Raw genomic sequence first — 20,470 nt, 5'->3', positions numbered from 1 at the left:
CTTTTGCATTCCAGTGGAGTCACACCACCAGAGCTTTAGTGCTGTAGTAAATGTCGGCTTAGGTGCAAAATATCAATTACAGTTATAGCCTACAAGGAAACCTGTGATGTACAGCCAGCAGCAATGCCAGATCTAGAAGTCAGTCCGAAGCCAAGCATTAGTAACTTGAATTTGATTTGGCCGACCATGGGTCAGCCAGTGAGGACCAATGAGTAGCAGACTTGCATCAGAGACCAGACAGGACCATGTTCATGGGGGTTCTCTGTGCACAACAGGAGGCCAAGGCCCACCAGAAGATGGTTAGAGAGAACCAGGCCCTGCACCAAGAGCCAGGTGGAGCTCTGTTTCAGGTAATTTTTAGTGTTGTATTGCACTTGCAGAGTGCAACATGGCCATGAGCAGGATAGCTGAACACCAAGCATGACACCAAGGATTCATGTAACCATGGCATGGTACTGGCCTAGGACTCTCTGGGACAACAGCCCCATAGCAACTGTAGTCCAGTCCTGCTAGGAAAGGGGGCCGATGCAAGGGATAGTGTTTATATACAGGTATCAATCTGCACTGGTCTGAGATCCTATACTCTTATAGTGGGGCTGCCTGAGGCCCTGCATCAACACGATATCTAAAATGACGTCTTTTAATAGCACAATGTAGAAATGTGTATAAACTAAAGACAGCGCAGAGAGCACAAAGGGACATATAGCAGGGAACTGAAAGCATTGAATAGACAGTTTGATCCCCTTTTAGCTTGGCTTATTGTGGCTTTTGGTTTATTGAGAAAAAAGGGCACATGTCACTGTTATTACTTCACATGACAAGCCTTTCTCAATTTATCTTAATTTGAGAAAAAATATTATATTGAGCTCCGATGTTAAGCCACTTACAGTATTTCTAACGTTTGTGACATCATTGAGCTTTTAACATGTTACACTTGTAAGATTTTGCCACTAGATGGCGACGTAGAAATGTGAGAAGAGCCACAAGTGGTTTTTCTTATTACCTCTATGTCTTGGGGGTGGCAGCCACAAGTCTTTGGATGGTGCTTTGGATGTGCAGGTCATCAAGTTCACCTTTATTTTCTGGTTTTGGAAACATGTTCAGGTTAAGTTCCCTGTGTGTCACAATCTCAGAGGAGAGTGAGATTAGAACTTCAAAATGTAGGATTGAAGTTTTATTTTCAAGATGCCTGTAGTACATATATTTTCTTGGACAACCTTTGTTTATATCCTGTATATAAAGAGAGTAAAGGGCCGGCCACATCATCGTGACACCAAGGTACACAAAGCCGAGTGCAGTGTAAGCAGTTGGGTGAGCAGAGAGCCAGGGCTGTGGTGTGTGGAAAATGCTAGTGGAGGCAGACAATGCACTGGTCCGAGGCCTGACCAGCCCTCAGAGGGACAGGGGTCGCCTCACTGCGACAACAGCCCCCGTCTCCCTCCTTCTTTTTCTTTTTTTGAACTGCTACAGCATGGGCTCGGGGAGGACGCTGAAGTTCGCCCTGTGCGAGGTGCTGCAGTTTGCAGGCCTGTGTGTGCCCCTCTTCATCGTCATGCAGAGGTTTGCCATAATCGTAGCAAAGGTGAAAACCTCAGCACAGCCTCCTGGCGACGGCGGCACAGCCTACTGGTTGATCGTGGCCTCCTCCGTCGCCTATGTCACCTCCACCGCCCTGCTGGTCTGGGTACCACTGAAGTACATGGTCTTCATGAAAAAGAAGTTTCTCATTGGGAGAAAGAAGTGGTGAGTTTCTCCTGCTTTTGTTCTGATGCCAGGGGCCTGTGGGTCCAGAAATGGAGGGGACGGCTCTGGCTCTGTTTGTTGCTGTTGTGTGGTCAGCAACTGGGATGGCAGTGCAGCATGGACTGAGACCTGCCCAGCTGGTGTGAGTCTGAACAGGCCTGTAGCTGGTTTGGACTGCACTTGGCTGGTGAATATCATGATTTAGCAAGTCCTGCAACTGCCTTTGTCTTCCTTCCTTACTTTTTTTTGTCTTTCCTTTCCTTTGTCTTTTATCAGGAGGCCTGTGGCCCTCGTATATGTGATCCTGTCCACACTACCCTGTTTTGCCTTTCTCATCGCCAGCTCTGAGGTACACGTTGTGGATTCCTTGTCATTTGTTTTATTCCACAAATGTATCCGTAGTTGATTGTGAATTCTCTTATCTGACGATATTTGGTATAAGACTCTGAAATTTGACCACAACATTTGATGTAATTAATCAGAATCTCTGCAGTCATTTTACATAGGTGTGTTTATGATCCCAAAAAATTGATTGGAAATAAATAAATAAATGGTATTTAATACAACTTTTTTTTTGTTGAAGAGTGAAATCAGAGGGCCAGGTCTGTGGCTGCTATAAAGGTGATGATGAGTGAGGAACATTTGCTTTCTCCAGGGGGAAATATACAGCTATATGGATAAGGAGCCGCTGATAAGCAGCTTGGTTCCTCTTCCTGTCCAAGCTGCCCTTGTCAAATCATCTGTCCATGAGGCACATTTTCACTTCCTTGCTGGCTATGGCTGAGAGCCTTTGCTGTTTTATGTGGGCCTTTCTAAAGCCCAGCCTGACCTTTTGGCCCTTGCTTATCTGGTGCCTTTTACATAAGAGCCATAAATTCTACGAAGACAACGAGCTTGTCTGCTTTGTTCTGTGTCCTGTTGGCATGAAGTCCTGACTCAGGAAAATACCAAAGCTGCAAGTGATTTAGCCCACAAACCCAGAACTTGTGGAGGTCACAAGTGTAAAGAGTTCAACGTTAATGCATGGCGCAAAGTTCCATTATTATTGTTATTTGCTGGTGAAATTTTATACTGTGGACGTAGATAATTACATTAAATGTTCTGGTCAAAATGTATGTGGTATGAATTATTTTCTGGTTGGTTGCCCAGGTTCAGATAAATAACAACATGAAAGATGACACCTTCACGGAGCTCCCTGTGTCACTAGTGCTCTTCTCTCTCATCTGTATTGACGTTGTGGAGAGGATACGCCACTGCAGACTGACTGGCCAGGGTGAGCGCAGCCCTCTAAACACATCACACAAATCACTCACTGACTGCTATAGATCCTGAACTTTCCCCAGTCCAACTATGTATATAGTGATCCCAGCCTGGCTTTACATTGCAGGCAGCTTGGAGGCAACAAATACAACGAGCAGTTCTTTATATCCTTTATCCGGAATAATTTGGAAACATGATTGAACTTCTTATTCTTTGGCTCTGTGCCCACAGTTACTATACTGGTGTAAACCCACTTCTTGTTACACAGTGATGAGTTGACAAAACTGCAGGAAAGGTTTCTCTGAAGAAAAGCTGTGGTTTGAGCAAATAGACGTTTTTCTTTGTTGTTTTTTTACATAGCTACTTGGAAAAAAACAATGAGTCAGTTTTATGATGACAAGCTTTACATTGTAGACAGCAATCAGTTCTTTACTGTATTTCCTTTGTCTGGAATAATTTGGAAACATGATTGAACTTCTTATTCTTTGGCTAAGTAAATATACTGGTTTCAACCCACTTCTTGTGACCTAGTGATGAGTTCACGAAACTGCAGGAAAGGTTTCTGAAGAAAAGCTGCGGTTTGAGTAAAATTACATTTATGTTTTTTTTTATGTAGTCACTTACCAATGAGAATTTTTAACATGAACAGTTTCATGGAGCTGTGGTACCAACTACTAAGCAGTCAGTATGATCACAAGCTTTACTGTAGCCTACATTGCAGGCAACAAATGCAGCAAGCAGTTCTTTACTGTATTTCCTTTGTCCAGAATAATTTAGAAACATGATTGAACTTCTTATTCTTTGGCTCTGTGCCCAGTTACAGTTGGAAAAATACTGGTTTCAACCCACTTCTTGTAGCACAATAATGAGTTTACAAAACTGCAGGAAAGGTTTCTGAAGAAAAGCTGCGGTTTAACTGACATTTATGTTTTTTATGAGAATTTTGAACATGAACAGTTTCATGGAGCTGTGGTTCTAAAGCAGTCAGTTTTATTATCACAAGATGAAGAGCTGGTTGTAATCCTGATACACTGTCCCATTTGTTGAATAAAAACAAGACAACCAGGAGGATAAGTGAGATCAGCAAATGCAATTTCATACATGTTTTGCCGGACTTCTTCATCTTGAAAATCAATCTTTTTTGTCTCTCCAGCTAATGACATGGAGAGAGATGCTGACATTCCCTCCACTGTCCTCACACATGTGGAACAGGTAACTCCAATACCACCCGTCACTCCAGCTGCGCCAGGGCCAGCTGCGCCCGGGCAAGGTGTGCCCACACCGGCACAACCAGGGGCAAGCCAGCCCAACGACAGGAACCAGAACGGAGCGGGAGCTCGACCAGAGACCAACGGGACAGTCCCTGGGATACCAGGTACTCCTGGGAGACCATTTAGTATCGCTGGATTGAGCTCACGATCGCTGAGCACCACAGCGTACCACATATCTCCATACGCCTACACTGGTCCACTGAGGTTCCTGTGTGCCAGTGATGCCCGAGCAGACGTGTTTGTGGACAGTTTTATGTTCTGGATGGATACGGTGGAGATGGTGCGGGTGGCTGGACATCCCCTGGTCTACTACTCAGGCTGGGTGTTCCCCATCTACATCTTCAGCTACCTGTCCTGCCTGCGTGTGGTGGTAATGCCCCACAGCCCCCTTCTTTCCTCACTTGGAGTAGTTCTGCAGGACTTGCCTTTTTTCTTTGTGCGCGTTGGCCTCATTGCCTTCTTTGGCTTTGTCACACCCCTCCTCTATCTGATGAAGAACCTGTTGGTGTGCCTGGCCTTTGTCTATTTCAACTTCATGACCAAGCTGAGGGTCTTCAACACGGAGAGGATGTTCTTTTAAGACCAACACTAACACAAGTCAAGACAGTGCAGCATTACAACAGTATTAGGAGCAATACATCGGCACAGTCATGATCTGTTGGATTACTTGAGTCAATTGGGGGTTGCACTAGCACTTTCGATTCATACGCAGCCAAATTAAGTGTGGTGATGCACTTGATTAAGACTGGTTGCACACAAAGTACTTTTTTCACTCAGTAGCTAACTGGTAAGGATGTAGCTTCAGTCTACTATTAGATAACTGAGCTAGCTAACAACATAACTAACATTATCTTGCTAATAGGCTACATCACCCATTTACAGTAAGACTAAGTTAATAGGGTCAACACATTTGACATTTTATGAAATGATGTTTAAACAATATAGGATACGTCAAATAACAAATGTTATTAATCAACTGATACCCCCCCCCCCACACACACACACACACACTCACACACCCCCACCCCCAATTTTAAAAAAGCTGTTTCCTCATTCAGGGGGCACCTATTCCAGAGGATGCATTTAAAGACCATTTACATCATATTGGTGCGGTGGTCTCATTTTGAAGGTGCCTTCAAATGCAGTCAAAAAATGCAACCCTCTTTTTTTCACAGCAACATAGGATAAAAGGAGGAACATCCTCTGCAGACCAGACCATCTCATTTCAGCCATGATGGGCCACACCTACCTGGTCCACCAAAAGACTCAGGCCCTGAAGTGGGACACAGCTAAAGTAATTCCTGTATCTACAAAGAAGCGGGTGTCATTGGTGGCGGTTAGAAGGTTGTTACGCTACACTGACTCATTTACTAGTTGAATTTCTAGCTTAGACACTTCTTAACTCATAATACTTGGGAAGTTATGCTACGAGACAAACTTTGTAATAACTATGAAGAACTGGTGCAACCAACCAAAGTATGATTTTGTGCGACACAGACAAAATACTTTGATGAAATGCATGATGGTACTTTTCACAGGCCAAAAGGGAGCTCTTAGGAATGTTTTCCCATAAAGGACATTACGTATGTGTCAATGGCTGTTGTGTTATGTATTATTTACCTTTTTTGTTCAAACGTACTCCTCTAAACCCCCCACCCTCACCACGCATGGCACTTTGGGAATGTACCTGTAATGTCACTTTAGAATTTTTGGCAGACTTTTTTTCTACCATCATAAAGTGCAGTGAATATGTAAAAGCATAAATCTATGTTGTTTATATTAGGTTTTTCTTTGCTAAGTTATATTTTAAAAAGGAAAACAAAGTGTGAGTTTGTATCATTGATAAATATATTTTGGTAAGGTTAATAAAGACAATTATTTGAATATCCTTTTGTTTCATTCACTTTATTTAAATGCAGAACGGAGAGATACAAACTGAAGCTTCATGCAGCACTGGATGTTTTTGACATTTTACACTGGAATGTATCCAATTTCTTCCCAATAAGTTCCCACGAGAGGAGGTTTCCCGTCATTATTGTGCAAAACATTCTCATACCTTCCCTTCCTGTATTCCTGCAGCAACATGGAAATTATCATTTACAGGATAGGACAAAATCGCACAATAACAAAGAGAGAGATAAGAGATATCATGGTGGACTGTTGTGTAAGATCGCATTAACCTGGGCACGTGTTTGTGATATTTTATCCACTATTAAGTACATGTCAGTTCCACTGCCCTGACCTTCAGCTCTCTTGGAAAACTGCTCTACAAGACAAATTATGCAGAATTTTACCCGTCAGAGTCTGTGTGTAAAATTTTAAATTTTCAAACTTTGGCAGCACCTAGTGGTCATCTCAGGAGACTCCATGGCAAGTAAGAAAACACAATCAACAAAATGGACACAGCCACTCCGTCCCATACTGTTTGTTGTTTATAGACTCCCATACACCTGTAAAGCAGTGTAAAAAAAAAAAACTCCAAGAACAAACACATACAGCAGCAGAGGATCTTGACTTAAAACGTGCTATCTTTTGTAGTTTTGTGATGTCACAAGTTTGTAGTCATCGCTCTCAGTCATACCTGCAACACAGCCCACCTTGACATGTTTTTGTTGTTTTAATTGTATCAACACATTACCAAAATGATTTAGCAGGTTGCAAGAAAGGATGCACAGCCTTCTCAAGGTTTATAATCCACCAGACCAGTGGTGTTGATTATTTTTTCTTCAGCATCACCATTTGTATCTACTGGTGATATTTTGTATTTTTAGCATCAGTAGGCTACTGTATAATCCCTTGTGTATGTCTGGCCTGGGTACACATCACTCAATCAAACAATCAAAAGGAAAGGCTTAAAGACTAAAAATAATATAACATAAAATATGATTTTCTTGCTAAAGCTCCAGAGTGACAAATGAGAGAGGAAATGTAAAACTATGTCCACTTGCAAACCACAAATATACTGTATGTTCTTATGGATATCAAATCCTAACATAAGTTGGGAAAACTGTGAAATACAGATTCTGATCTTTTTCTGTGCAGGTATTTTACAGGTACTTATCTAGCTATTCCTTATTTGTCAGAGAAGCAGTTTGAGGCCAAAATGGTCAGCTCACCATCACTTCCCTCAATAGGAAGCAGGATTTCCTTCTGTCCTCTTTCTCCTGACCTGTATCATCACTGCACTCCTCACCCGAAGCCTTGTGGACCTCCTGGGGCTGCTATCCCACGAAAAAAAAAAGTCACATCAGCAATATAGTTCAAACCTCATTTAATGCTCATTTGCTTTGGCACTTACTATGAAACTGTTCCATTCATCATCAGATGTGATTTACCCAAGTCTCCCAACATCTAAAACATGTTCAGTCAGTCTTGAAAGACATCTGCTCTCTGGGTTCATTATCCATGCACAAATTTAGCACAGACTGAAGGGCTATTTATAATAGATCAAAAATCCCTGATACTGAACATAAATTAATGCCCAAAATTCATCAACCAGTTCTGCATCTGCCTTTGATTTATTAAAAATAGAATTATTGTCCTACCCTGACATTAAATGAGTTTTATTTGAAGCTGTCGTTGGTGACTCTCATTTCTTGTTAAATGATACAATAATATTGCTTGCTTCCCCTTTTCCTGCCTTCCTGTTCTATGTTAAACTTCTGTGGAAGCTCATGGAAATCACTGTCGTTTGACCAACCTCAACCACCCATGTGACAGGATGTCCATCAGAGTGATTTAGGGAGAAAAGTGCCATGTCTCTGTGTCTTTGTTGCTCAATGTCATACACCTTAGCACACACCAGACCTCCTCTCTCATGACTGGAAAGCACTTGCACCATTTCCTCCACCACTGAGTGCAAACTCCACATCAAGGATAATGTTACCTTGTTTGAATTTAGCCGTGATTCTCTGTCTCCTGCAAGTCCTCTGCATTACTGCTGACATAGGTATGTAACCCTGATACATTTTTTGATCTTTTCACTTTGGCTGTGTGTAGAGCTTGATTTGTAAACTAATTTGAAATCATTATATGAGATGTGTTGTTGAAGCTGTTTGATTCCACTTCAGATAGTGGATCCTTCCTGATCTACAACGAGAACCACAACAAGTGCATCAAGGTGGATAGTGCCACCTCAGTGACCGTGGCCTCTTGTGATCCTCATGCCAAACAGCAGCAGTTTCGTTGGGCTTCCGAGTCACGGCTCCTCAGTCTGTCCCTCAAGCTCTGTCTGGCAGCCACAGAGATAAAGGATTGGGTGAAAGTGGTGCTTTTCGAATGTGATGAGAAGAGCGACCTCCAGCACTGGCAGTGCAAGAATGAGACCCTCTTTGGCTTAAAAAATGAGGATCTCCACTTAAACTGGGGCAACCGCAATGAGAGGAACATAATGATCTATCAAGGCTCGGGGCTCTGGAGTCGCTGGAGGATATATGGCACTCAGGGTGACCTTTGTTCAAAGGGGTATCAAGGTAGGAATTCCAGGTCTACAGATGATGTAAAAAAGGCAAAGTAATAATAAATGCCGTGCTTCAGTTTGGAACTGTATTTCAGAGGGCCTTGCAACAATGCTTTACCACATTGTGCATGAGGTGTAACACTTGATGCATGGCACTATATTGATTTTCAAAATGAGAGTCTCTCTGTGATGATACTACTCTTTTTAATACCTTTTTTTTTTTTTTTTTACTGTGGTTAGAGTTAGGCTAACCCTAATGTATAACATTTTTTACTGATTCTAAAGATATTTGTAAAGACTATCATTCTGATGGTAAATGAAAAGGCAAATAACCTCAGCATCATACGAACAGGCAGAAATAACCTCAGAGTCATATTCATACAGTATGAAAACCTGGATATAGCTATTTATTGAATAAAAACGAGAAATGCAGCATTTAAAAGAAAACATATGTACAGTAAACCTCAAGCCAGAGTTGTGTTTAAACCAACCTTTGTTCAGGTTTGAAATGCCTGTTCAAAAATAAAGCAATGTTCAAGGCATTGGCAGCTTTCAGTGAGCACACACAGGTGTCATGGGCTATAGTCTGCTGAAAGTTAACTTCAGAATGGCATAGTTGGTAATGCATCGCAATCGCAATACATTATCGCATAACAAGCTTTGAAGTACAGGGTATTGACAGGCAGCAAGCAAACCTATAAAAAATATAGAGTTAGTATTATAATAGTAACAAATTTACCAACAGTGCACATATTTATGACAACATTACAACACCGCAATCATGTGCCCAAAGTGAAGTCCTTCAAGGCATCGCTGTCTAAGTTTGTTGTGCAAGTATCTAAGTCCTAACCTCAACCCCATCTAACAAGGACTGTGAGCCAGACCTCCATAACCAACATCAATACATGCTTCAGTGATGCTCTTGTGACTGAATGGGAGCACAAAACATGCAGAGAGCCCTCTCAGAGGAGTGGAGGCTGTTATAACAGAGATGTAATGCCTCCAATGCACATATAACAGTATAATGATTGCAAGTTCACATACTGTACTGTAAGTACATGTAACATACTTACAGATTAATCTGTCTCCACAGAGATTTTCACAATAGGGGGCAATGCGTTTGGAGGCCCGTGTCAGTTCCCTTTTAAGTTTTTGGATAAGTGGTATGCTGAATGCACAAAGGAAGGTCGAACAGATGGACAGCTTTGGTGTGCCACAGAGAGAGACTATGATACAGCCAAAAAGTGGGGCTTTTGTCCAACCCAAGGTAAGTGTGACTAACAAAACATATGTATTTACAGCTTGTGACATCTATTTTTTGTGACTAATTATTTTACGAAAAAGTCAGAGGTCACTCAGAAGACGTCGCATTGCTTTTTTTTTTGCCTTTTTTGCCAAACCACTTAGAATCATCTTGTTTCTCAGTCATTTTTGTAACTGCTGACAGGTCTGATTTCTGACCCACCCTCACCCCCAATCCCACAGCAGAACAACAATACCACTTCCTCCCATGAGTTGTCAACACAGCACTGTCCTTGTTTTCCTCTTCTCATCAGCCAGTCTTTCCCCTGACGTTGCTCTAAAACTGGGGCAGGAAAAGAACAGGAAAAGAAAGCATGCTTTTACTCTTTTACTACAGTCTAGGATAAGAACGTGGATGATTTTGCTGAGTCGCCGGTTTTGAGAAGCTTATTGTCCTTAAAATCGACTCAGGTGCAGCTTTTAATTCACAGTTTTTCTTGTGTCTTAACCATGACCCAGCATCCTCAGGTTGGGACACTGACCCAGTCACAGGGGTTCAGTATCAGAGGAACGTGCAGTCAGTGTTGACATGGCATCAGGCCAGAAAGAGTTGCCAGCAGCAGGGAGCCGACCTCCTCAGCATCGTAGAGCTACACGAGCAGTCATACATCTCAGGTACCAAATTAACCTTGTATCAGCTACCCATACCATTATACTATTGGATATAAATGGCTTTATGTTCTGTTGCAGGGTTGACAAATAATTTGGGCACATCTCTATGGATTGGACTGAACAGCTTGGATTCTGAGAGTGGATGGCAGTGGTGCAATGGAAACCCATTTAGATATTTAAACTGGGCCCCGGGTAAGTAAAACCAAACACTGTGATTATCATACAGTATGTAAGGATTTTAAATAAAAAATAAAAATGCATGGATTTACTATATGTTTCTAATAGGTCACCCCTCATCGGAGCCTGGAAGCACCTGTGCAACCCTAAATGCGGCAAAAGCCTCAAAATGGGAGAGCAGCAATTGCAACAAGAAGCTTGGTTACATTTGTCGCAAAGGAAACTCTACCAGTCTACCCCCACCACCAAGTAAAATCACATTACAATGATCAGAATCCAGTTCGTTATTAGAGTGGGTCTTTGTGGTGCTAATGTATAATCTTGCCATTCCTTTTGGTCTCTGTCCACAGGCATAAGCCAACCCAGCTTCTGCTCCAATCACTGGGTTCCTTATGCAGGGAACTGTTACTACCTGGAGAGGAATAAAAAGATGTGGAAGGAGGCTTTGGCTGCATGCCGCAAAGAGGGAGGAGATCTGGCCAGCATACTCAATATAGAGGAGCAGAGCTTCATTATATCTCAATCTGGATACAGTAAGTGTGGAATAAGTTGTTTTATTTCATTGTTTCATTGTTTTGTACAGCAATCTACACTAAAAGTAATTAATTCTTGATGATCATTATAATTTTTGTGTTAAAATGTTGAACAGTACAGTAATTGCACTTGTCTGAATGTATTAATTAGGCATTATGGGATATTGATACCAGAAATCTGAAGATTGAATATCAAACCTTATTTTAGGATTAAGATCAACAGCAGGTGGAGACAATTAGCCTAGCTCTGAAAGTGTAAAATCAACCTGAACCTTTGGTTCTCTAATTAACACATGTCTAACACATCTGTAACATGTTTGATCAATCCACACAACAGTGTGAAAATGAAACTTCCTGAAACTTCTCACTGTTACATAGCCGAGACTCCAGTATCGTGCTTTTTCAGGCCAGAAGAAGAGCAGCACACAGAAGCACTTAATTTTTTTTACACCTTTTTTTTTGTATATGGAAGCCCATACTTGCTACTATAATAATAAAAAATAAATAAATGAAACTGAGAAACATTCCCAAAATAATGACTTGGTACCTAGTATTAGTGACTTTAAATAACAAAATAATGAGATTATGATACTGACTAATTATATAAATAACTTATTCAATTTTTCACCACCATACAAAAACAGAAAGAAAACAAATACGTGTTCTTCCAGAAACGTGTGTTTTGACAACAAAAATCAAATCAGAGAAAACTGCAGTCAATGACCATATTGACATCTTGTATTTAAAACCTTTAGGGTCGACAGATGTGCTCTGGATCGGCTTGAACGATCAGAGGAACCAGATGCTGTTTGAATGGTCTGATCACTCCCATGTTACCTTCACTCAGTGGAAGAGTGATGAACCGTCTCATGCCACCAACCTCCAAGAAGACTGTGTCCTCATCACTGGAAGGGTAACACCTATCACTCTCAAATTATAATATTAATATTGTTGTGTTATCATACAAGTTTTTAGCTCTGAAATATTGCTCAAACAGGATGGGAGGTGGGCAGATCACATGTGTGAAAAGACGAATGGGTACATCTGTAAGAAGAAGGCCTCCATTAAACCAAATGAAGGCACCGGAGGAGAGGAAGCCAACCCTGGATGTAAACTAGTGGGTGATGTCAATTTCTTTGATTATCATATAATAAATACTTGAGATCAGATGTCAACTCATTGTGTTTTTTTAATCATCTTAAGGGTTCATTTAGGTTTGGTTCACACTGTTACAAAATTGGACCTGAGAAAAAAACTTTCAGTGAGGCAAAGCAGGCATGCTCAGCGGATGGTTCTACCCTGGTGGACGTGGCTGACAGGTAACTTTTCATATTCATGTGGAATTTTCCCTCATAGTTCAGAAATAACTTGAAACAAGTGTTGAATGGCAGGAAGTCTTTGTATTGTTCATCCTTGTGTCTTTATATGTTTCCATGCAGATATGAGAATGCCTTCCTCATCAGCTTGGTTGGTTTAAGACCAGAGACATATTTCTGGACTGGTTTGTCCAACACAAAGGACAGAAGCACGTTCCATTGGACCACCAATAGAAAGGTCACCTTCACTCATTTCAATGTGGGAATGCCAGGTACAGAAAACCACTCTTAAACTGTACACTAACAAATTTTGCATTATCCACTGAAGCTAATTATATGTACCTGTATAAATAATTTACTGATTGGATTGGCCGACTCACAAAGCACCTAAATTCAGGTCTCATGCTATCTCCATGGTGTTTTGGATGGCAGAATTGCTGTGTATTTGTCCAGAAACAACTATAGTACAGATTATTTGTAGAGACATTAATGGTTCCCAGATGATGTGCCCAAAGATTTCCCAATATTTCCTCTGGAGCCATCCCATAGATTGATAGTGGTGCACGATTGCCATGACATTTATCACATAAATTCATGTCAGCCACGGGATAAATTATTGTAACTCCTTACTCTTGACCTTATATTTTTTCTTATTTCTTTCTATGTATACTCAAAGACAGAAAACAGGGATGTGTTGCCATGACAACTGGGATTTACGCTGGATTATGGGATGTTGTCGCCTGCGCCAGCAAGGAGAAGTATATCTGCAAGAAATTAGCAGAGGGTGTGGAAATGACAACGGTTCCTCCCACCACCCCGGCCTTGAGCTGTGCATCTGGATGGACCCCTGTTGACAAAAGGAACGTCTGCTACAAAGTAGGAGGATGAACTCAACTCAAATGTGAAATCTGTCCTATTTCAAGGACATACAACTTCACCCATTTTTCATTTTCATAAGCTTTACAGCAAAAAAAGAGACCTTAGGAAGACTTGGCAGGAAGCGAGGGACTTTTGCGTGGCGATTGGTGGGGACCTGATGAGCATCCACAGTCAGAAGGATCTCAGCAATGCTCCGTAGGTGAACTTACCAGCTTGTATATGTCAGATTTTGCATTATGCTAATCAGCCATCCATGTAATTAATACTGGTGTTTGTTGCCATCATAAAGGTTTCATGCCTCTAATCCAGCTTGGATTGGCTTCTCCATGAGTCCCAGTACAGGTTTTGTCTGGTCTGATGGTTCTGCTGTACGTAGCACTTCACTGTCATCACTAAAATCTTTACCTTTACTGTGTTTGTCAGTTATGGCATATTAACGTGTATTTCCAACTGTGATCTAGACCAGCTTTGAGAACTGGGGCTTTGGGGAACCAAATAATCACAATGACAATGAACACTGTGCAGAGGTCCAGATTTACTACGGACGGCACTGGAATGATGGGTACTGTGAGGGCTACAATGACTGGCTCTGCCAGATAGCCAAAGGTGATACCAAGTAGCTCCAGTTGACATAGCCATTTCTCTAAACTATGTGACATTAGATTAGAGCATGCTGCTTCTATCATACCCTCATGGTTCTTCTGTTTTCAGGTGCGACTCCCAAACCTGAGCCTACCGTAGCTGTAACAGGTACGTTTCTGTAGCAGGGAGTTAAAGCGACTGGTAATTAATTCCTTGATGTAATGAACTGCACTTTAACTTTGTTTCTATCTATGCTTGTTGTGGCACGGCTCTAGACTTGGTCTGTTGGTCCAGACTAACTGACATGAATACATTGCCATGAAATTATGTTCCTGAAAAAGGAACATTTTTCTCCCTCTAATATGAACATGAAGTAGACAGTTATAGTTTTAAATTGAATATCTCCACAACTTCATCCATGGATGACTTAAAACAGCTTAATTTAAAATCTGAAAAGACTGAAATCATGCTAGCGTGCTGCGCCTCTGTGCAGAGGTACAGCCCAGCTGAGCTGCTAGCATGGCTGTAGACTCGATGTGTCTTCTTTCCATGAATCCAAAATATGGCCCCTGTGGTACACCGTGTAATGTTTTTGTTCCCTTTACAGTATACAATACCACAGAGGATGGCTGGCTCATATACAATGACACACAGTATTTCATTAACAAAGACAACCTGCCTATGGAAGCTGCAAGAGCTTACTGTAAAAAAAACTTTGGTGATCTTGCGGTCATCACAGGAGAGAGCGAGAGGAAGTTCCTTTGGAAACAGGTAAGAAATAGAGAATATTTTATGTTTGATTCAATATTGAATAGTAAAACATGTTGCATACTTTCAAAAAAATCTGATGGCAAATGTAGTGACTGAACCCCAATGTCATGTTATTATGTCTCAACAGATAGCAAAATCTTCAGAGTCACAATACTACATTGGCATGACAGTGAATTTGGATAAGTCATTTAGGTAACTCAAACTACAAAACTAAAGGAAATGCTGGTTATTAATATTTGTCATACATCAAAACTAGTCTGACAAACAGAAATCCAGATGTTGTGATGATTATTTTATTATTTGTTTTCATATTGTTTCCAATTTTAGCTGGGTGGACGGTACTCCTGTAACTTACACTGCATGGGATAGAAATGAGCCCAACTTTGCTAATAATGATGAGAACTGTGTGACTATCTACAAGGGAATGGGTGAGTCTAAAGCAGATACAGCCCAAACCATACAACCTATTGATAAAGTTCCTCTTATTTATCATCTGTTAAATTTGCATATGTGTAGGGTACTGGAACGATATTAATTGTGGTTTGGAGCTACCCTCTATTTGCAAAAGAGGCAGTGATTTTATCAATACAACAGCTGCCCCCACAACTGTTCCAAGGGGAGGTTGTGCACCAGAGTGGCTATCTTTCCAAGGAAAGGTAATTACATATTACTGTGTATAACACAGATTACTCCAGTATGTTGCTGAGACTCTAATATGCATATCTTTTATCGAGACAAAGCTTTCTTCTTGCTTGTTTTCAGGAAGTCAATTAAATTCTTGGATGAAAGAGCTGTTTTGATAAAACATCTTCTCATATTGGGTTTAAGCTTGAAAGGACAATAGTTATCTCCTGACAGAGTCATCTTGTTTTTACAGTGCTACAAATTTGTTATGGGAAAGGACAATAAGATTTGGGTGGATGCCAGGGCGCACTGCGTAAACCAGGGAGGAAATCTGGCTTCTATCGTCAATGAGAGAGAGCAAGGTGAGTGACATGATCAGCATTTCAGCAATGTTCACAGACCTCTTTCCTTTCTGGCTGCCTGTAGTAACGGGTTATACAAATAGTGTTTCCTCTTTTTTTATAGCTTTCCTAACAACACAGATGCTGACTTACAATGAAGAAATTTGGATTGGCATGAACGATGTCAACTGGGAGATGCACTTTGTGTGGACAGATGGCAAAGGCATATCATACACTAACTGGGCAAAAGGACAGCCCACATCCGTGCCCGATCAACGTTTTTCATTCTCAGAAGAGGTAAATCTAACTTATTACTATATTCAAAGCTTTTCTTCAATTTCTAATTTAATGGGTTGGATGTCAGTCAGGTTAAAGACAAGTTGCAGACAGTAAATGTGCAATTACATTTTTTTTAAAATTCATCAGAAAAACTGTGTTAAATGGCCCAACCAAAGTCAACTAATGTCTCTTTTTCTTCCTTTTAGCAATTTGACTGTGTGATCATGGTGGGTGGTACCTCAAAACAAGCTGGATTCTGGAAAGTTGAGGACTGTTATTCAAAGAAAGGCTTCATCTGTAAAAGAAACGTTGGTGGGTGAAATATCAGTTATGGAACCATGTGTTCAAGGTTTGTTTTGTGATTATAACTAACAACTTGTGTCCCAATTACACAGATTCTCAGATTGTAGTTGCACCTACCACTGTGTTACCGAAGGCTTTCTACAAACTTGGTAATGATTCCTACAAACTGGTGGCTCAGAAGATGAGATGGGACGAGGCGAGGAGGCAGTGCCAAGCAGATGATGCAGATCTTGCCAGTATCCGGAACCCCATTAGCCAGGCATACATGACTTTGCAGATTTCCAAACTCAATGAGCCTGTATGGATTGGCCTCAACAGCAATGTGGTAAATGAGACGCCAGTTATTCCACAGTTCTACTTCTAATGGGGTTTTAAAGTCTTTGCTGCCCTTTATAAACTCTCTTAAATCTAAGTTGTTGATGTCTTTTTCACAGACCGGGGGTCGGTTCAAGTGGGTCGATAACTGGGCTCTGTCTTACACCAAATGGGGCAAAGATGAACCTAAAAACAACTATGCTTGTGTGTATATGGATGTCGACAAAACATGGAAGACTGCACCATGTACTAATACCTATTCCTCCCTTTGTAAGAGGTCACCAGGTCAGACAATCCCTCTTTTGGTGTTCTTGATTGACATACAGTAAGCATTGTTACCCAGCAGTCTCTCAGACAAGGATGCAATCTGCTGTCTCTTTTGCAGATGTGGCTCCCACTGAGCCCCCGCAGCTACCTGGCAACTGTCCTGAGTCAAAGAAGCGAAAAGCATGGATACCTTTCAGAGGTCACTGTTATGCCTTCATTATCTCCTCGATGGAGAACTGGGCCCACGCCTCAGTTGAATGCATGAGAATGGGTATGTTAAGAATTATATTCGAAATTTCAATAATGAATGACTATCGTTATGCAAATGAAATCGAACGGTACTGTGTTTGTCAGGTGCATCTCTGTTGAGTATCCAGGACCCTCAGGAGTCTCACTTCATACAACAGAGTCTAGAACTTCTGCAGGATGAAACAAAAAGCTTCTGGATTGGCCTCTACAAGAACCATGAAAGTGAGTATATCACTTAAATATGTCGATTTCTTGTAGAGACATTTCAAAGAGGACATCCTTAAACATCTGTGCATTGTATGCTCCATGCAACTCTATGTTCGCTTGGTCTGCAAAAGGTGAGTGGATGTGGATCGATAACAGCGCTGTGGACTACACCAACTGGAGGGCGGGGATGCCAAAGTCAGATTCGTGTGTTTCCATCCATTCTGACAGTGGAGAATGGAGTACAACCACCTGCAGCAGATATAAGTTTTACATCTGCAAAACACCTAAAGGTATGCGTAATCAGCTGTTATGTCATTTTTAATTGCCCAATCAGAAACTTACATTGAGTAATTCATCTTTTTTTTTTATCAGTTATTGCACCAACAGAAAAGCCTCCAGTTGTGGGTAAGTTATTTTATATGAGATATCCATGGACTGTGACATTTCAAAGCTTCATTGAGTCACTGTTAATACTTCTATATGTTTTTTTCCTTTAGCTCCTATTGTTACAGAAGATTCACATGGGTCTGCTGGCATCACTGTGGCTGTTGTACTAGTTGTAATTGCCATAGCTGGACTAGGTGCCTTCCTCTTCCGTAAACGGATACCAACCACTGTCTTGGGAGAATCCACCTTTGACAACAAGTTATATTTCAACAATCCCATCAGAGCCCCCGTCGACACCAAGGGTCTGGTGGCCAACATAGAGCAAAATGAACAAGCATAGACAGACGTGAGATCAGAGGGAATCTGCACAATGAAGATGATTTCCATCTTTGTTTCATTCTTGATTTTGGATTATCAATTTACCAGGAACTCATCCAACCAAATGTATGTTTTCCGACTCTTCAAAAGACTGAATCATTATCATAATTACTATTCAATAATTCATGCCAGCACTGGCACTGCACTAAGTGAATTACAGACAAGATAATGTAAATGAAAAATCTATAAAGAATTAACATGATTATGTGATTTGTGAAATCTGTACCAATCATCATAACCAGAAACATTTGTTGGCCAAACACATCATGCAAGTTAAAGATAAGCCAGATGTTTTGTGAACTGGATCACTTGTTATTTTTCTCCATGGACTGTTCATCAACCAACTTCCAGCTTACAACATTGTAAATAGATGCTTAAATAAAGAAAATGAATTACACAAAACTGAGTTGTCCTCTATGTGCTTGTTTTTTCTTTAACACACCAACAGAGTGATAATATTGGTGACTATATAATAGCAGTATTATAAGACCAGGAAGTTGACATAAGTTCCCAATTTCACATTCTTCAAATTTAGATTTGGACCTCTGCTCTATCAAACACTGATCATCCTAATAGCTAGGCAAAAATCCACCAACCCTCTTTTTGTTATTCATGCTTTTATTACATCAAGATTAGACTACTGTAACTCTCTGTATGCTGGCCTGGGGCAGTCATCCCTCCACCGACTTCAACTTGTTCAAAATTCAGCTGCCCGTCTTTTAACAGGAAAGAGAAAAAGGGACCGTATCACACCAGTTTTAGCCTCACTGGTTTCCTGTCAAATTTAGGATTGATTTTAAGATTTTATTGTTTGTTTTTAAGATCTTAAATGGCATAGCCCCACCCTATTTATGCGACCTTTTAAGTTTTCAAGTTGCACCCAGAGCAACAAGATCAGCAAATACGCTTCTCCTGGGGGTCCCTAAAACAAGATGCAAAACTAGAGGTGACAGAGCTTTTGCAGTAGCAGCACCCAGGCTCTGGAATAAGCTTCCTAGACACATAAAATCTGCCGAAGATGTTGTGCAATTCAAGTCTTTGCTCAAGACCTACTTTTTCTCGCTGGACTTTAATATGGGTTAATATGGGAAACTCAGCTATGTATGCTGTGGAACTATTTATTTGTGCATTCATATGGATCTGAGTCTGAATGTGTTTGATATTACAGTATGTGTCTGATGTGACTTGTAAAGCACTTTGGTCAACAATGGTTGTTTTTAAACGTGCTATATAAATAAACTTGAGCTTGAACTTGAACTTTTGATTGATATTGTTAAATATTATTGTCAAATGCACAGCACTTCATTTATTTAAGTGATTACATGATACTTAAGAGTCGGGTTACAAGCTTTTGGAAATTGCTGTTCTTTGAGACCATTTGATGGGAGATCCATCAGTGTCATCATCAAAACCACTTTTCTAACCAGGGCAACTTTTAAAGGAGAACTATTTAAAGATGATGTCCTGTTTTCATCTCCTACTCCTGCTGATTCAGTTATGTAAGCTTATGTGCAGAGTGCCAGCATCACCTTTTGGGATCTCTGCTGGACACAGATGAAAGAAGCAGGTCTGGTGCTGAATTTCAAGACATCAAAAATATTGCTCTGTCAGGCATCAGCCGTTCAATCACCCCTACCAGCAGCTGTCCTTCCCCCCTCCTCCTCACCTCTCTGCTGAAAATGAGGCAGTATTCTCCATGGCAACCAGAGCCCTCTAAGGCTGTCGCAGCTAATCTTCAGGAGCTTAATTCTTACTTCTTGTAAGAGGGTTTTACCAACAGCACCAATGCCCAAGAATTCTCCCCAAACAACTGGATCTTCTGCTTATCCTACCGGAGGAGAAAAACAAACCTAGTAACCGCAGCTGAGAGGAGCAGAGGGGAGAATGGTAAGCTTCGTTCATCCAGTAAACCTTTTCTTTTTCTCCTCCTCTCTATCTCTGGTATTACGCTGCAGCTTGTAGGATTTTTTTTTTTTCAACAACAGTTTTGTTCTTCTTCTTGTGCGGTGGAGTTGACCTGCAGGGTGCAGCGTGTGGGAGGATGTTGGAAAGTGTTGCGAGAAAGCCTGGCATGTTTTGTTCTGTGTGTCTGAACTCTGATGACTCAGAGATCATACAGAATAAGAGAACCTTAGATCTAAACGTCACTGGTGCTTTTCTGTATGGGGTTGGTAGGGGTGGTGGTGGTGGGGGGGGTCTGGAGCTTGTGATCAAC

General features: G+C 41.1%; 1 protein-coding gene across 1 annotated transcript; it reads left to right on the top strand.

The window, feature by feature from the left end:
• Positions 1 to 1,471: 1,471 nt before the first annotated feature.
• LOC311003998 (macrophage mannose receptor 1-like) lies at positions 1,472 to 18,506 on the top strand (the record flags this gene model as incomplete). Its single annotated transcript, XM_083995928.1, is given in 34 exon segments — positions 1,472 to 1,743; positions 2,020 to 2,092; positions 2,893 to 3,016; positions 4,157 to 4,677; position 4,680; positions 8,345 to 8,746; positions 9,827 to 10,000; positions 10,495 to 10,650; positions 10,726 to 10,839; positions 10,933 to 11,073; positions 11,175 to 11,357; positions 12,113 to 12,270; positions 12,355 to 12,474; positions 12,561 to 12,676; positions 12,797 to 12,945; positions 13,350 to 13,549; positions 13,632 to 13,747; positions 13,842 to 13,920; positions 14,014 to 14,158; positions 14,264 to 14,302; positions 14,742 to 14,905; positions 15,033 to 15,097; positions 15,233 to 15,333; positions 15,422 to 15,561; positions 15,783 to 15,891; positions 15,995 to 16,167; positions 16,356 to 16,461; positions 16,545 to 16,777; positions 16,887 to 17,052; positions 17,153 to 17,305; positions 17,389 to 17,505; positions 17,622 to 17,780; positions 17,863 to 17,895; positions 17,988 to 18,506. Coding segments are annotated over 34 exon segments (5,232 nt in total). The 3' UTR covers positions 18,218 to 18,506.
• Between the last annotated feature and the right edge of the window lie 1,964 nt (positions 18,507 to 20,470).

The sequence above is a fragment of the Trachurus trachurus genome (assembly GCF_905171665.1).
Source record: "Trachurus trachurus genome assembly, chromosome: 20".
Lineage (NCBI taxonomy): Eukaryota > Metazoa > Chordata > Actinopteri > Carangiformes > Carangidae > Trachurus > Trachurus trachurus.
Note: the sequence above shows the minus strand (reverse complement) of the source record. Positions and strands in the feature narration are given on the sequence as shown.